At 51.4% G+C, this 15459-nt stretch overlaps 1 protein-coding gene across 3 annotated transcripts in view; it reads right to left on the minus strand.

Annotated features, from left to right (window-relative positions):
- Positions 1-15459, minus strand: part of PITPNM3 (PITPNM family member 3) — a 105309-nt gene that overhangs the window by 78303 nt on the left and 11547 nt on the right. For all 3 annotated transcript variants that reach the window (XM_032138087.2, XM_058431477.1, XM_058431476.1), the window contains exon 2: positions 8732-8827. In XM_032138087.2, coding sequence (XP_031993978.1) covers positions 8732-8827 — 96 coding nt within the window. The remainder of the gene's footprint in view (positions 1-8731; positions 8828-15459) is intronic.

Below are 15459 nucleotides of genomic sequence, written 5' to 3' on the forward strand. Positions count from 1 at the left end.
ATCATGGAAATCTGGTCCTCTAGGCCCAGAGGACACACATCATTTTCTTCTATTCCCCCTTCTCTCACCCTTGGGTTTAGAAACCCCCAGGAGGCTGAGTGATCACAGGGAAAGCTCAGAGCAAAATGAGAAGGCTTGGCATGTGCCTCCCATTCTCTGTGAGACCTGACCTTGTCTTTGAGACTTTGTCTGTAAAATGGGATGATTTAGCCATGTACTACCTTCCTCTCCCAGTTGCTATGGGAAACCAGGAGTTAGAGGCACAAGCAGATTCCGCAACACAGAGCCCAGCTCCTCAGGCCCCAGCCTCCCACCTTGGGGAGTCGGGGAGGGGAGGACCAGCCAGGCTGGGCACTGAGAGAGCAAGAAACCAAGGACACAAAAGACAGGGGAGTAAATGCAGAAAGGAGGACTCCTCCAGCTTCTAGCTCAGCAAGTTCCCTTAGCCCTGCCGAGGGAGACAGTCTTGTGCTTTGCTCTTGATCCAGCTAGCCAGTGCCAGATGTGCCCTGAGAGTAAATTCTAGATCCACCACCACCACCACCATACCCACCCCATTCCTGGCCCTGATGGCATTTTTGTCTCTGCAACTGTCAGGGCCTGGCCTGCTTATGCATATTCATGGATGGAGGGCTATTTAGATGCTGGAGGGGGTGGGGAAACCGAAAGAAAAGTATTTCCCATTCAAGTGAGGGAATGGACCTGGACACCATAGTCAACAGAGCCTCGCAAGGCCATGGGGAGCCTCATTGACAGATCCTTCGAGGTAAAGCCCAGCATCCTCATTTTACAGGTGCAGAGCTGTGCCACTGGCCCACGGCCATGCAGAACCTCAGGGGAAGGGCTGGGCCAAGAATCCAGATCCTGCCAATTAAAGGCACTCCCAGTAACACTATCTCCTGGCAGTTAATTTCATGAAAACACCTTTGTTCGTACCTAGATGTTTGCTGGCTCTAATTGGAGTATTCTTTTCATCTAAGCAGAAGGTTAAAGTGAAGGATGCAGCTGATATTATCTAAATGAAGACATACATTTTGCTATGAAAACAGAACATAAAGTGAGCTAGGCTTGGCATATCCAGCCAAATCCCAAAAATCTCACCCAATGCCACAGTGACTGCACTAGCCCCAGCCTTACATCCTTTCAGGGATGAAGACTTCAAAAGACAGTTTCATTTTCTCTCTAGAACTTAGCGTTTCATAGCCACGAACCCTGGGAAACCTGGGCTGCTCTAACAGGTCAACCCATGCTCCTTGGTCCACTAAGCTTTTCTTACCCATGGCTTCCGGCCAGACTACCTGTCACCCAGCAATCTTCATCCCTCACAATGAGGAGCTTACTCAAGGTCCAGGCATGGTTCCATTTTGAGGATCCATCCTGCACTATGGACTCTGAGTTCTGCATCTCTGGCCTTCTCTGGGACAGGGACGGGGTACCCAGGGCCAACCCTGAGCCTGGCCAGGAAAGCATGTCCAGAGGACACCCACTGCCTTCCACAATATGGGCTACTGGGTCTAGTCTGCCCCCTCTCTCCTTGCTGGGGCTGCGAACCCACAGCACTGAGCCAGTGCCTCCCTGGCTCACTCTGGCCACATCAGCCTTCCTGCTGTTGCTCAAAGATGCCAAGCTTGGGTGCAGTGGCTCACGCCTGTCATCCTAGCACTCTGGGAGGCTGAGGCAGGTGGATCACCTGGGGTCAGGAGTCCAAGACCAGCCTGGACAGCATGGTGAAACCCCATCTCTACTAAAAATACAAAAAAAAATTAGCTGGGCCTGGTGGTACATGCCTGTAATCCCACCTACTTGGGAGGCTGAGGCAGGAGAATCGCTTGAACCTGGGAGGCAGAGGTTGCAGTGAGCTGAGACTGTGCCACTGCAGTCCAGCCTGGGTAACAAGTGACAAGAGTGAAACTCCATCTAAAAAAAAAAAAAAAAAAAAAAAAAGACGCCAAGCTCATTCCTCCCATCAACACTTTGCGCTGGCTGTTCCCACTGTCTAGAACACTCTTCCCCCCAGACTTGCAGGTGACTCATTTCTCATTACTCAGCTCTCAGCTCAGGGCCACACCCCAGGGGCCCTCCAGCAGCCATCCACTCTATCACGTCCTTTTATGTTATATGGTGGGGACAGTCTCCATTTTTTTTCTTATATTAGGTCGGAAGAGCGTCCTCTTTCCCCCAGGCTGGAGTGCAGTGGTGCGATCTCGGCTCACTGCAACCTCCACCTCCTGGGTTCACGCCATTCTCCTGCCTCAGCCTCCCGAGTAGCTGGGAATACAGGCGCCTGCCAACACGCCTGGCTAATTTTTTGTGTTTTTAGTAGAGACGGAGTTTCACCGTGTTAGCCAGGATGGTCTCGATCTCCTGACCTCGTGATCCGCCCGCCTCAGCCTCCCAAAGTGCTGGGATTACAGGCTTGAGCCACCGTGCCCAGCTTCCATTTTTTAAACAGCATTACTGAGGCATAATTGACATTCCATCAACTACACACCTTTAAAGCGCACAGCTGGGTAAGTTTTGACCTATGTACATACCTGTAAAACCATCACCCCAACCAGCCTAGTGAACAAGGCTCCATCCCCTCTAGAAGTTCTCTCCTGCCCCTATTTATCCCTCCTCCCCCAAATCCCCATCCCCAGGCGACCGCTGATCTGCTCCTGGCACCACAGATTGGCTTTCATGTCCTAGACTTGCGTATAAATAGAATCATACAGGATGTACTCTGCTTCAGTCTGACTTCTTTCACTTGGCATGATTATCCTGAGATTTATCCATATTGTTGCATATATCTGTGGTCCGTTCCTTCTTAACTGTACCACAATTTGTTCACTGACTGATGCTCATTTGGGTGTTTTCAGTGTGGGGCTATAATCTATCAAGCTGCTGGGAACATTCACGAGCAAGTCCTCAGGTGGACAAATGCTTTCTTTTTCTTGGGGAAATGCCAACGAGCAGAAGGGTTGGGTCATATGGTAGTGAAGTATGATTTGCTTCTTAAGCAGCTGCAATCGACTTTCCAGAATGATTGTATCAGTGTACATTCCCACCAGCCGAGTTTGAAAGTCCCAGTGCCTCCACATCTTGGTAAGTTATTATTATTATTATTATTATTATTATTTTGAGATGGAGTTTCCCTCTTGTTGTGCAGGCTGGAGTACAATGGCGCAATCTCAGCTCATCGCAACCTCTGCCTCCCGGGTTCAAATGATTCTCCTGCCTCAGCCTCCCGAGTAGCTGTGATTACAGGAATGCTCCACCATGCCCAGCTAATTTTGTATTTTCAGTAGAGACAGGGTTTCTCCATGTTGATCAGGCTGGTCTCGAACTCCTGACCTCAGATGATCCACCTGCCTCAGCCTCCCAAAATGCTGGGATTACAGGCATGAGCCACCACACCCGACCCCTGGTAAGTTATTTTAATCAGCCATTCTAACAAGTAGGTGGTGGTATCTCATTGCAGTTTTGATTTACAGTAATGACGCCATTCCCTAATGATGAATGATGTGGAGCATCTTTTCACATGCTTACTTTCCATGTATATATCTGCTCTGGTGCAGCATTTATTCCTTTGTGTTATATCGTTTATGGTGTTTTGTTGTTTGTTTTTGTTTTTCCAGACAGAGTCTCGCCCTGTCACCCAGGCTGGAGTGCAATGTCATGATCTCGGCTCATTGCAACCTCTGCCTCCTGGGTTCAAGCGATTCTCCTGCCTCAGTCTCCCGAGTAGCTGGGATTACAGGTGTGTGCCACCATGCCCAGCTAATTTTTTTGTATCTTTAGTAGAGACAGGTTTTCACTATGTTGGCCAGGCTGGTCTCAAACTCCTGAACTCGTGATCCACCTGCCTCCGCCTCCCAAAGTGCTGAGATTACAGCCACTGTGCCCAGCCTATGGTAATTCTTAATAGAATGTATTTGCTTGTGTATTGTCTTCCTATTTGTCACCTACCACCACCACTAGGCTATAAGCTCCATTGGCTGGGTAAGGACTCGCTTGCTCCTGTATCCCCCATACCCAGAAGAGCACCTGGCACTTGATGGACGGACGCACCACCAATACTGTTGAAAGAGGAAATGAAATGAAATGAAAGAGTAAATTCTAGCTCCTGCTCTGCCTCTTTGTGTGGCCCTGAACAAGGTTCCCTGGCCTCCGTTTCCCAGCTTGGAAAGTGAGTCAGAGGTGTTAGATTCAAAAACCTTGAGGAGCCTCCCAGCTCTGGCTTGTTCTGGGTTGGAGGTCACATCCCCTTCTGGCGGCTCTGGGTATTCCCTTACTCTGCATCTTCCAACCTCAGCACTGCTGGGCTGTGGCCCCCCCAGATATCCTGTCTTGACAGGGGAGGGAGTGACACTTCTTTTGAATGTGGGGGCCTGGACCCCATAGCCCACCCTGCAGCATCCAATCACTCCTGAGCCCAGACCTGCCACCTTAGCCAGAGGAGCTGGCACCCTGCCGAGGAGTTGTTATGGATCCAGAGAGCTCAATACTCCTGCCTGACTGTTCCCTAATCCCTCCCACGCCTTCCATACGCAACCAGCGACCCCCAGAACCCAGAACTCCCCTCTGCTCCCAGACCATGAGCTCCAAGGGCCTCTCCAGGTGAACCCCAATGCTGGGCCAATGGGTTGGGGCTGATGGCCGCAAGGGAGGGAGGACGGTCCTAATATCAGTAACATGTCAAAGGGAAAGGGCTGACCTGAACACTGAACTCCCAGGTTCCAGCCCCTGCACTTCCACCTTGATGTGTGATCTGGGCGGCAGCGGGGGGGGCGGGGTCCCTCCTGTGCTGTGGCCTCAGTTTCCCCATTAGTGCACTGAGGAAGAAGGAGATACAATGTTCCCAGGCCCGGTCAGAGCTGGTACCTAGCAACGCAGTTTCTTTCAGTGTAGACACCGCTTGGTTTCTCATTCCTTTGGTCATTTTTGTATCAGGTGGGTGGGCAGGGGGTGGGGGATCATGACAGGGGTTATGGGCACAGGAGGGAGTACAGATGCAGGAGCTCTCAGGGACAGAAGGCTGCCCAGGCAGCAATGAGACTGCCACACCCAGGGCAGCACGATGCCCAGGAGTTGGCTGCAAGTACCCAGCTGGTCTCTGCAGGGAGACACAGAGAAGGTCACCTGTGAAGACCTCCACACGTGCAGGAACTGTTGAAATGGACATTCATGGCAGCCAAGGAGTCATCTGAGGGGCTCACAGGGGAAACCCAGGGAGCTTTGAAGGCTCTGGTGCAGGATGTCTGAGTGGGGCTGGATTTACCGGTGTTGGCCCCACCACAACTAGAGTTGGAACTGTTGAGGCCACAGGATGCCAGGCCCTGCTCAAGTGGAAGACAGAGACCACACCCAGGGTCAGGGTCAGGGTTCAGCCTGGGCTGGAGAGCAGAGGGCAGGGAAGCAGACCCTCAAGGGATACTCAGAAGCCCATGGCCTGGTCCCAGACACAGAGCACTGGCTGGGCTGGGCTGGGCTGGACCAGAGCCCTGGGAGAGAGAGAAAGGATGGCTTCTCCTCTCACTGCCTTGAGCCAAGGAAACACACAAAGGCCTTGGTCAGGGAGGAATGGAAAGGAGGTTAGGAGTTGGCAAATCAGAACTAAACAGGGTCCCAGCAGCCTATGGGGTGGATCCTGTGGCTTAGGAATGCAGATGCTCTGGAAGAGGGCAGGTGGGAGGGAGGCTACAGAGATATACGAGGTCCTATAGGGTGTGTGGAGAGGCAGAAGATGGGGAAAGACAGGGGAGAGTCTGGGATCCTGAAAGAAAGGGAGAAGAAAAAAAGGAAGTGGCTAGGCGTGGTGGCTCACACCTGTAATCCCAGCACTTTGGGAGGCCAAGGAAGGCAGATCACTTGAGGTCAGGAGTTCGAGACCAGCCTAGCCAACATGGTGAAACCTGTCTCTACTAAAAAAAAAAAAAAAAAAAAATCAGCCGGGTATGGTGGTGCATGCCTGTACTCCCAGCACTTTGGGAGGCCGAGGCAGGCAGATCACTTGAGGTCAGGAGTTTGAGACCAGCCTGGCCAGCATAGTGAAACCCTGTCTCTACTAAAACTACAAAAAAAAAAAAAAATTGGCCAGACGTGGTGGCACATGCCTGTAATCCCAGCTACTTGGGAGGCTGAGGCAGGAGAATTGCTTGAACCCGGGAGGCAGAGGTTGTAGTGAGCCAAGATCACTCCGTTGCACTGCCACCTGGGCTACAAAGCGAGACTCCATCTCAAAAAAAAAAAAAAAAAAGAAAAGAAAAAAGGAAAAAAAAGAAAAAAAAAAAGGAGATGATGAGAAAGAAAACACAGGGCCACCAACATCGGAGGAATGAGAAGTGGGGCCGATTTCACGGCAGAACAAGCCGTGAGATGGGAGGGAGAGGACGGAGACAACGGAGGGGCCAGGGAGACAGCCATCAGCGTGAGAAGCACTGCAGCTGCACTCAGGGACGGCAGGTGAGCAGGGCCCGAAGGGATAGAGCTGACCCTCGCGCCACCCACAGATGCCTCTGTCGTCAGCTGGGAACGCAGAGCCCTGATGAACTGCAGAAATGTTTTAAATGAAAGTCTTCCAAGCATCAAAATATTGAAGCCGTTGTTGTCTCACTGTGGGTTAGTTGCTATGGAGAAATTCAGCCCCAGCAGCCACTCTAATCAGACGCCCATGGGAGACAGGCCCCAAATGGGCTGGTTTAGGGCTGGCCTCAGGGAAGGGGTTCCCCGCCCAGAGCCAAGAATGGGGGACAGCTCCCCACCTCCCAGCCATGTTTCCTAAAAATCACCCAAACTGAGTCTTCTCCATTGTTGGAGGCATAGAGCTGATAGGGAAACTGAGGCCCAGAGAAGGTGAAAGACCCGCCAAGGTCACAGAACTAGTCAACGGCATGGCTGAGAACACATCCCAAGTGTCCTGCTCTGGGTATAGACGTCTTCCCAGCACGTAGTCTGTTTCTCTTCCAAGACCCCGTTTGCCGAGCATTTCAAAGCTGGCTCCATCTCAGGAGTAAGTCAACACCCTAAATATGGTGACTTCCCAGAGTGGGGCCACGCAGGCCAAGCAAGAGCCGGGGACTGTCCTGGGCTGTGGAGCAGGACTCTGGTGCTTCTCCCCAACTCCTCTGCAGCCCAGCCGAGCATGGCTAGGGTCTTCTCTGCTCAATTCCAGACCGATTCCACCTTCCCATGCCCGTACACCTGCCTGGGTGCTCATGCCTCTGAGCCTTCAGGCTGATCTCCACCTGAAATGCCCACCCCTTTGGATGCCCCTTTTTTTCAATCCCAATGTCAACAAAGCCCCTTGCTATGTCTTGTGGGTTGGCCGTGATGAGATGCAGAGGTCATTTCCCCACCCCCCTTGTCTCTCACCTAAACACTGGCAACAGTCTTTCTAACACTCTGGCCCTCCCTGCATCTATGAGGCTTATATATATTTTTTTTTTTTTCTGAGACAGAGTCTCGCTCTGTCACCCAGGCTAGAGTGCAGTGGCACGATCTTGGCTCACTGCAACTTCTGTCTCCCAAGTTCAAGCGATTCTCCCGCCTCAGCCTCCCCAGTAGCTGGGATTACAGGCACCTGCCACCACACCCGGCTAATGTTTTGTATTTTTAGTAGAGATGGGGTTTCACCATGTTGGCCAGGCTGGTTTTGAACTCCTGACTTCAAGTAATCTGCCTGCCTCGGCCTCCCAAAGTGTTAGGATTACAGGTGTGAGCTATCGCCCCCGGCCGAGGCTGATCTTAAGTTGCACCGACTCACAGGTGCATGCAGCATCTCCTCTCAGCCCCCTCCCTGCTGCCCACCACCTCCTGGCCACTTGGCCTTCCTCCAGTTCCTGGAATGTTCCTGTCTCTCCTACTTCAGGGCCATCACACCTGCTGTGCCCTTTGTCCAGAAGATTCTTTCTTCCCTCTCTTCACCTCGCCAATGTCTTACTCCTTAGCTCTGCAGAGAGGGTGCTAACAACCTCCTCACCATGTTAAATTAGGTGCCCCTCTGTTTTTTGTTGTTGTTGTTTTTTCTTTTAGACAGAGTCGCACTCTGTTGCCCAGGCTGGAGTTCAGTGGCACCGTGTCGGCTCACTGCAACCTCCGTCTCCTGGATTCAAGCAATTCTCCTGCCTCAGCCTCCCAAGTAGCTGGGACTACAGGCACCCACCACTACACCCGGCTAAAGGAATTTTAGTAGAGACAGGGTTTCACAGGGCCACCTGTTAAAGGGAACACATCTGTTAAGGGAACACACATGTTGGCCAGGCTGGTCTCGAACTCCTGACCTCAGGTGATCCACCCACCTTGGCCTCCCAAAGTGCTGGGATTACAGGTGTGAACCACTGCACCTGGCCTGACTGTTCTCTCTTACAACAGCTGGCACTTTTACTTAGCAGCAGCACTTTTACTTAGCGGCGATGCTCCCCATTCGTCATTGTATTTTCTTGGATGTCTGCCTCTCCTGCAAGGCTATAAGTTTGATGAGAGCAGCAACATGACGACTGATTGCTGCAGGATCCCTGGCACCTAGCAGAGTTCCTGGCACATGTGAGGGGTTCAGCAAGTATTTCAAACAGCGAACAGACGAAGGCTGAGCCCCTGCTCTTGGCACAAGCACAGGATGGGTAAGTATGGAGTGTGGAGCTGCAGATACCACGTCTGAGTGGGGAGGGATGCGGCCCCCCAAATGAGATCTTCTTCTTGAGGCTTCTAGGAAGGTCACCCAGCCAGTGATGTGAGACTGGGGTTCACTCACCTCTGGCATCAAAGAATTCATCATCTGAGCTCTCCACGGAGTCACTGAGGACATTTCGAAGGTGCCAGGGGGCACCGCCGCCCGGGGGAGGGACACCTGTTAAAGGGAACACATCTGTTAACCACGCCTGAGATGGTGTCCCAGTACGAGAGAGGTGACCCAAGACCCCCCTGGACTAAAGGCTAGTTAGCATCCTGCACATCTGTGCCCTCTCCCTCCGAGGCCTCAGACCTCACAGAGCCCTCCCTCTCCTGTGCTGTCAGTGAAGCTCAAAAACCTCTCTGAGTAAGCACAGCAGAGCAGGAATGAGTGTGCCCATTTTGCATGTCCTAATACTGAGGCTGGTGGTCCTAACACTGAGCCTTTGCCAAGGTGACTTTGCCCAGCAGTGTCTCAGTCAGCACAGGGGACGCTCTGCTGTATTAACAAATGAGCTCAGACGTTTAAACAGCAATGGTTCATTTCTCTCTCACACACAGGTTGGAAGGGAGCTCTGCTCATTGCGGTCAATCATAAGTGCCACCACCTTACGATGTCACCAGCCCAAAAGGAGACATCAAATTCTGGCCAAGCAGGGGAGAAGGGGTCAGAAAATCTCACCCAGTCTTAAATGCTTCTGACCAGAAATCACACACTTCTGTTCACATTTCACTGGCCCTGGCTACCAGGCACACACGTCCTGTCCCTCAGAGACCTGCGTTCTTGTATCAGCAATGCCTCTGCCTCAGTTTTTCCATCTGTACAGTGAGAATCCTGGCAGAGACTGTCCTTTGAAACTCTTCTACTCTGACTGATATTGGAGGAGCCCACCTGTCCCGCAGTAACTGTCAATAAACAAGCAGGGGGTAGACATCCTCCCCAGCCACTGCCAGATGAGCCTGATGGTGCAGTCCTTCCAGATACCTGCTACAGTCCCAGTTCACTATACCGCCTACCCTGCAGGATGCTGGCACTGTTCCCTGCCCTGAGTCCAGATCCCAGAGCATAAACTGTTCCTGAAGGGAGAGGGCCAGCCCAGGCCATCCAGGGACACAGCCCTCCTGCCTGTCATTCCTGCCTGGCCCACCACAAACTCCCAAACACACACCCAGTTTGTGCTTCATGGCTTGGAGCCCAGTGAGAAGCATTCTGAGACATCAAAAGGACAGAGGGTACAGCGAGCACCAACTCGGTAGTCAGCTCTAGGTACAAGGCTATTCCCTAAGCTTCTGATCCCGTCTCCACCAGTGTGAGCCGACGTTCCACCCTCGGGCCCTGGATTTACTGCAAGTGGGGTCTGAGAGTTCAGATGAACCATAACTATGTATTCCTAACATGGATATGGGACTATTTTCTAAACGTATGTGGAGGACATTCTAGCTATTGCAATAAGACAAGAAAAAAGAAATGATTGGAAAGGAAGAAATAAAATTGTCTTTATTCCCAGATGACATGATTGTCTATGCAGAAAACAAAAAGTCTACAAAATCTATATTAAAAAAACTACCAGAACTAACAACTGAGTATAGCAGGATTGTAGGATACAAGATCGACATGCAAAAGTCAATTGCATTCCTAGATACAAGAAATGAACTGAAATTTGAAAATGATAACGCCCTTTAAAATAGCACACACAAAATACTTAGGTATAAAGCAAATGCATGTAAAAATTTCTGTGATTCAAAAACTACAATCACATAAAATTGTTCCTGAATTATATTAACTGTATGTTTTCTCAATCAACAGATACTAAAGGTATAAAATCTATCATATCTACTATATTCGCATACTGTGTGAATATGTTACATTAATATACAAACATTCCTTGCTATCCAAATCTTTTCCGTTCCTAAGAAGTAAGAATTTGGATAGTCAGGAAAGTCCTATTATCCCCATCTGTTCAGCTCCCGAGTTTTAGATAGTAAGAAGCAAGAGTTTAAGTAGCAACAGAGTCAGCTGAGGATTTATCTGGATCCATTTGGCTCCTGAGTTTGAACAGCAAGAGCCCAGTGAGAGGCTCCTCTATGTGGTGGCCTTATACATGCACCGTTTAGATCCATCTGAGAACAAAGGCAGAGGCATTCTCTCTGATGACTTGTGCAGGGGTCCCGGGGGAGGTCTGGGGCAGAGGGAAAGGCTGCAGGGAGGCCAGTCAGCTCCATCTGAGGGAGCAAGTTCTCCCAGCTACAGGTGAGCAGAAAAGGAAGGGGCTGGTGGGCATCAAAGGGGGCCTCTCATTCCACAGACACTGTGTTGGGTACTGGGAACACTGTGGGGAATGAAAGGACAGGATTGGGGGCTTACAAAGCTTACATTCTGCAGGTGGGGAAGGAAAAGTCAGCCTCAGTCAAATAAACAACTCAGATAATTTCAGCCTAAAACCTCTCCCTTCCTACACTATGTCCTCCTTCCTCAAGTGTCTCTTATGTGATAATTACAGCCTAAAGAATAGACAGACTTGAACGTGTAGATCTGTACATCTGCGGGGAGAAAATGGTGGGGAAACTCAGCCTCAGACATGAAAAGAACTTTGTCACCCATTGCAGTTATAAATGCTGAACTAACACAATGTCTCCCTTTTATTATTGTGACTCTCTTTTGTGGTTAAGATATATATTTAAATTTCTTTTCAAATGCATATTTTATCTTGTTTACTATTATTCTACTTGCTTTCAAAATGCATACCTGCCTTGGTGTTTTGTTTTGTTTTGTTTTGTTTTTGAAACAGAGTTTTGCTCTTGTCGCCCAGGCTGGAGTACAATGGTGTGATCTTGGCTCACTGCAACCTCCACCTCCTGGGTTCAAGAGATTCTCCTGCCTCGGCCTCCCAAGTAGCTGGGATTACAGGTGCCTGCCACCATGCCCGGCTAATTTTTGTATTTTTAGTAGAGATGGGGTTTCACCATGTTGGCCAGGCTGGTCTCGAACTCCTGAACTCAGGTGATCCGCCCACCTCAGCTTCCCAAAGTGCTGAGATTACAGGCGTGAGCCACTGCATCCAGCCCCGCCTTGGTTTTTAAGTGTATATTGGATACCAGGTCTTCCCTCCCCTCCAGCAGGGGCTGCCCAACAAACTTCTGGAAAGGTGTTGGGGTACGGGGAACCTCAGTTATATACCTGCAAAAACAGATATGTTAAGATGGAACATGGGAACTGTTCCCCGCATCTCTTCCTCCAGCATGCAGATTTTTTGGCAAACAACAAAGGTCATATTTCCAACAAGGAGAAAAGCAAGGGGCAGTGTCTCAGGAGGGGTTAGAGGGAAAGACCTTTGTGGAAAGGTGTCAGGCAAGCAGAGGCCTGAATAATGAGAAAACCCAGACATGCTAAGCGTGTGTGTGTGTGTGTGTGTGTGTGTGTGTGTGCACAACTGCTTGTGCATATACATGTGTGGGATGGACCGGGCAAAATCCATGGATAAGAGCCTTCCTGGATGAAAGAACTGCAAGGGTAAATTCCCATATGAGCTTGGTGTGTCCAAGAGGCAGAAAGAAATCCATGTGGCTGTGGCCAATGATTGAAGGGGGACAGGAATAGGGGAAATGGAGCCTGACCAGGTAGGGTAGGACCTGTCATGGATGGAAGCTTGGAACAGGTGAGTTTTAAGGCTCCTCCCACTGCCGAGCCACTATCACCTGCAAACTTCAAGAGGAGGGGAATACAGATGCCGAAGAGGGTCAGAAAGTCTCGTCAGGGAGGGGACCACAAGTCAGATGTGCTAGAGGCCACGTAGGTTCCTGAGAGTCACAGCAGGTGGGCATGACGACCCCAGAACAGCAAGGGAAAGGCTCAGAAGCAGTGTCCTTGAGGCGGGTCCTTGCCCTACACTTCCCTGCATTTTCTGGGTCCAGCACAAAGTCCCACACAGAAGAGGGCCAGGAAGTGTTTGACAAACAAGTAAACGAATACAAATGATTTGCTTGGTGAGTACAGCATGCCAGGCAGTCTGCTAGCTGCTTTTCAGACATTAGCTAAAGTCATCCTAACCAAGCCTAGCAAAGTAGACATAATGAATCCCCACCTTACAGCTAAGGAAACAGAGCCTCAGGGATGTTTCAGGAAGGCATTTGCTCTGTGGAAGAGCTCAGGGCAGGGGACCTCAGTCTGCTCCTCTCTCCATTGCCTGCTCTCTCGGAAATGGCAACCCTCTTACCTGCTGCTGGCCAGCTGGGCAAGGGGCCAGAGGCCTGCCCCTGGCTCCTCATGGGGGCCCCAGCCCTGGGGGGCTCAGCTGTTCCAGTTCTAGAACCATCTGCCCATCAGGTCTACAAATCAGTGTCTGGGTATCCTTGTGTCTGTGGGAAAAATCTAAATGGATGTCTACATTCCTACGTAGAGGTGTCTAGTGTTACACGAGCATCTGTCCCTGTGTCTGCATGGCTGTCGTGTGTGTGTCTACATTCCTTAGGGAGTGTGAGCTTACCCACCTGCCAGCCCCCTTCCTAATACTGTTTCTAAGAATCATGCATGCATGCACACTCCCATAATTCTCTCCCTCTCTCTCACACACACAGAGTAAATCAGCTCCAGCCATGGGTGAAAATTTAGCAGAGGTTAGAACACGGCTTTGGAACAACACAAATCTGGGTGCAGGGTTACCACTTGCTAATCTAGGACCTGAAGCAAGTTAACTTCACTGAGCCTCACTTTTCTTATCTGGAAAATGAGCATCATAATCCTTACCCCACTGTTAGATTTAAATGACATCAGCCCCCAGAGCGTCCAGCCCACTGCCTGGCACTTGGAAATGGTGGCCTTGTCAGCGACAGGACCAAGGAATGAGGCAAGGTAAGCCCACCTGAGGGGCTTCCAGGCAGCGCCAGGGGCCTTCCCCAAGGTCTCAGAGCTCTATCTGTGTCCTCCAAGGCCCAGCCCACCTCCTCCTGAAGACCCTCCTTCCATTCACCTTCACTACCACATTTATTTATTTTTATGTTTTGTTTTTTAATTGAGACAGGGTCTTGCCATGTTGCCCAGGCTGGTCTCGGACTCCTGAGCTCAACCGATCTGCTCTCCTCGGTCTCCCAAAGTGCTGGGATTACAGGCGTGAGCCACCGCACCCAGCCCCACATTTATTGAAAATGTTAAGTCAGGATGAAAGAGAAGGGGAATATCCCAACTCTTCTTCTAGCAATTTAGAGAGAAACAAATGACCCTTCACCCCAGCAATGCCAGCACAGCTCCGAGCTGGGCCCCTCAGTGGGAGGGGCTGCTGGAAGCCATCCCCACTCCCTCTCCTGGCCCGATACCCACCACCTCAGGTCCAGGGTGGTCTCCTGGACCTTGTCATGGGCCTGGGTCTCCCTAGCATGGGTGTAGCCAAAGACTCCGCTCAGGTCGTCAACTCCTCCTGGCCATCTTCCCCACCCAGAGACATAGGACTAGGCGGACAGAGAGACAGACAGGCAGACAGATGGACAGGCATCTCCTATGTGTGTTCTGCTCTGTATCAGGGACCCCAAGGCAGCCCCAGCCCAGGGGCGAGTCCTCAGGTGAAGGGAGATGCCAGCCCCGTGCTCAGGAGCCCTGTCTGAGGGGAAGACATTTCATAGTGAGGAACGCCCTGGCCGTAAGATGCAGAGCAAAGGTATTGGCCGATGCTTCCTGGGCCAGACCTTGGGCCAGATGGTGCCCGGGAGGAAGGAGTAGGGGAGGAGCTGAACTGGAACAGTCCCTGCCCTCAGAAGTGCCAGCCCCAGTGGCACAGCCCTGCACTGCTCCCTGCACAGAGCACGGGAGGAACAGAGGAGCAGGCGGCCTGGCCCATGCGAAATTCCACACCCGCCGTGTCTGTCCCGCGGCAAGCGGGAACTGTCCTCCCAGAAGCAGGGACTGGCTAGGGTGCCCAGAGGGTTTCTGGGGGAGGGGAAGCCAAGATGAGCCTCCAAGGAAGGGGTGGGCAGGGTGGGCCAGGCTGGGGCAGGTGGGAGGAAGGGAGAGACATAGGCCAAAACAATCGAGCCCTTTCCAAGGAAAGCCGGATCCAGAACTTTCTCCTCAAGGGTAAGCAGCATCAGGGCAAAGGAGGGCACATGGGTGTCTGCTGGCAGCTGTGACTCCAGGGACATTCAGATAACACGTGCAATTTCCAGACCTCCAGGGAGGAACAGGTGCCCCTGAGCGAGGCCTTGGTGGGTGCACAGGGTTGGGCCAGCACCTGCACCTACTGGCCTGTGGCCACAGCTTCTAGGCCCAGCCCTGCCTACGGCTGTATCAGAAACTGCAGCCTGCCAATGCTGGATGGACTTAAGCAATCTGTGCCTCAGAAGAGGACAAGGAGGCCAGGCATGGTGCTGCACACTTGTAATCCCAGCACTTTGGGAGGCCAAGGCAGGAGGATTGCTTGAGCCCAGGAGTTTCAGACCAGCCAGGTCAACAAAGTGAGACCCTATCTGTACAAAAAAATCAAAATAAAAAAACAAGCCTGGCAGGGTAGCATGTGCCTATAGTCCCAGGTACTCAGGTGGCTGAGGTGGGAGGATCACTTGAGCCCAGGAGGTTGAGGCTGCATTGAGCCATGATCATGCCACTGCCCTCCAGCCTGGGGGACAGAGTGAGCCTCTGTCTCAAAAAATAAAAATAAAATAAAAAACAGAAAAGGAGAGGAGCCAAGAGTGAGAGCAGTGCCTGGCTGCAGGGCTGAGGCTCATTTGAATGGTCTCTCTCTCTCTCTCTCTCACACACACACACACACACACACACACACACGAGAACAGCAGGTTCTACAAGCACAAGCATCAGGGTCTAAC

The sequence above is a fragment of the Hylobates moloch genome, unplaced genomic scaffold (assembly GCF_009828535.3).
Source record: "Hylobates moloch isolate HMO894 unplaced genomic scaffold, HMol_V3 SCAFFOLD_19, whole genome shotgun sequence".
NCBI classification, from domain to species: domain Eukaryota; kingdom Metazoa; phylum Chordata; class Mammalia; order Primates; family Hylobatidae; genus Hylobates; species Hylobates moloch.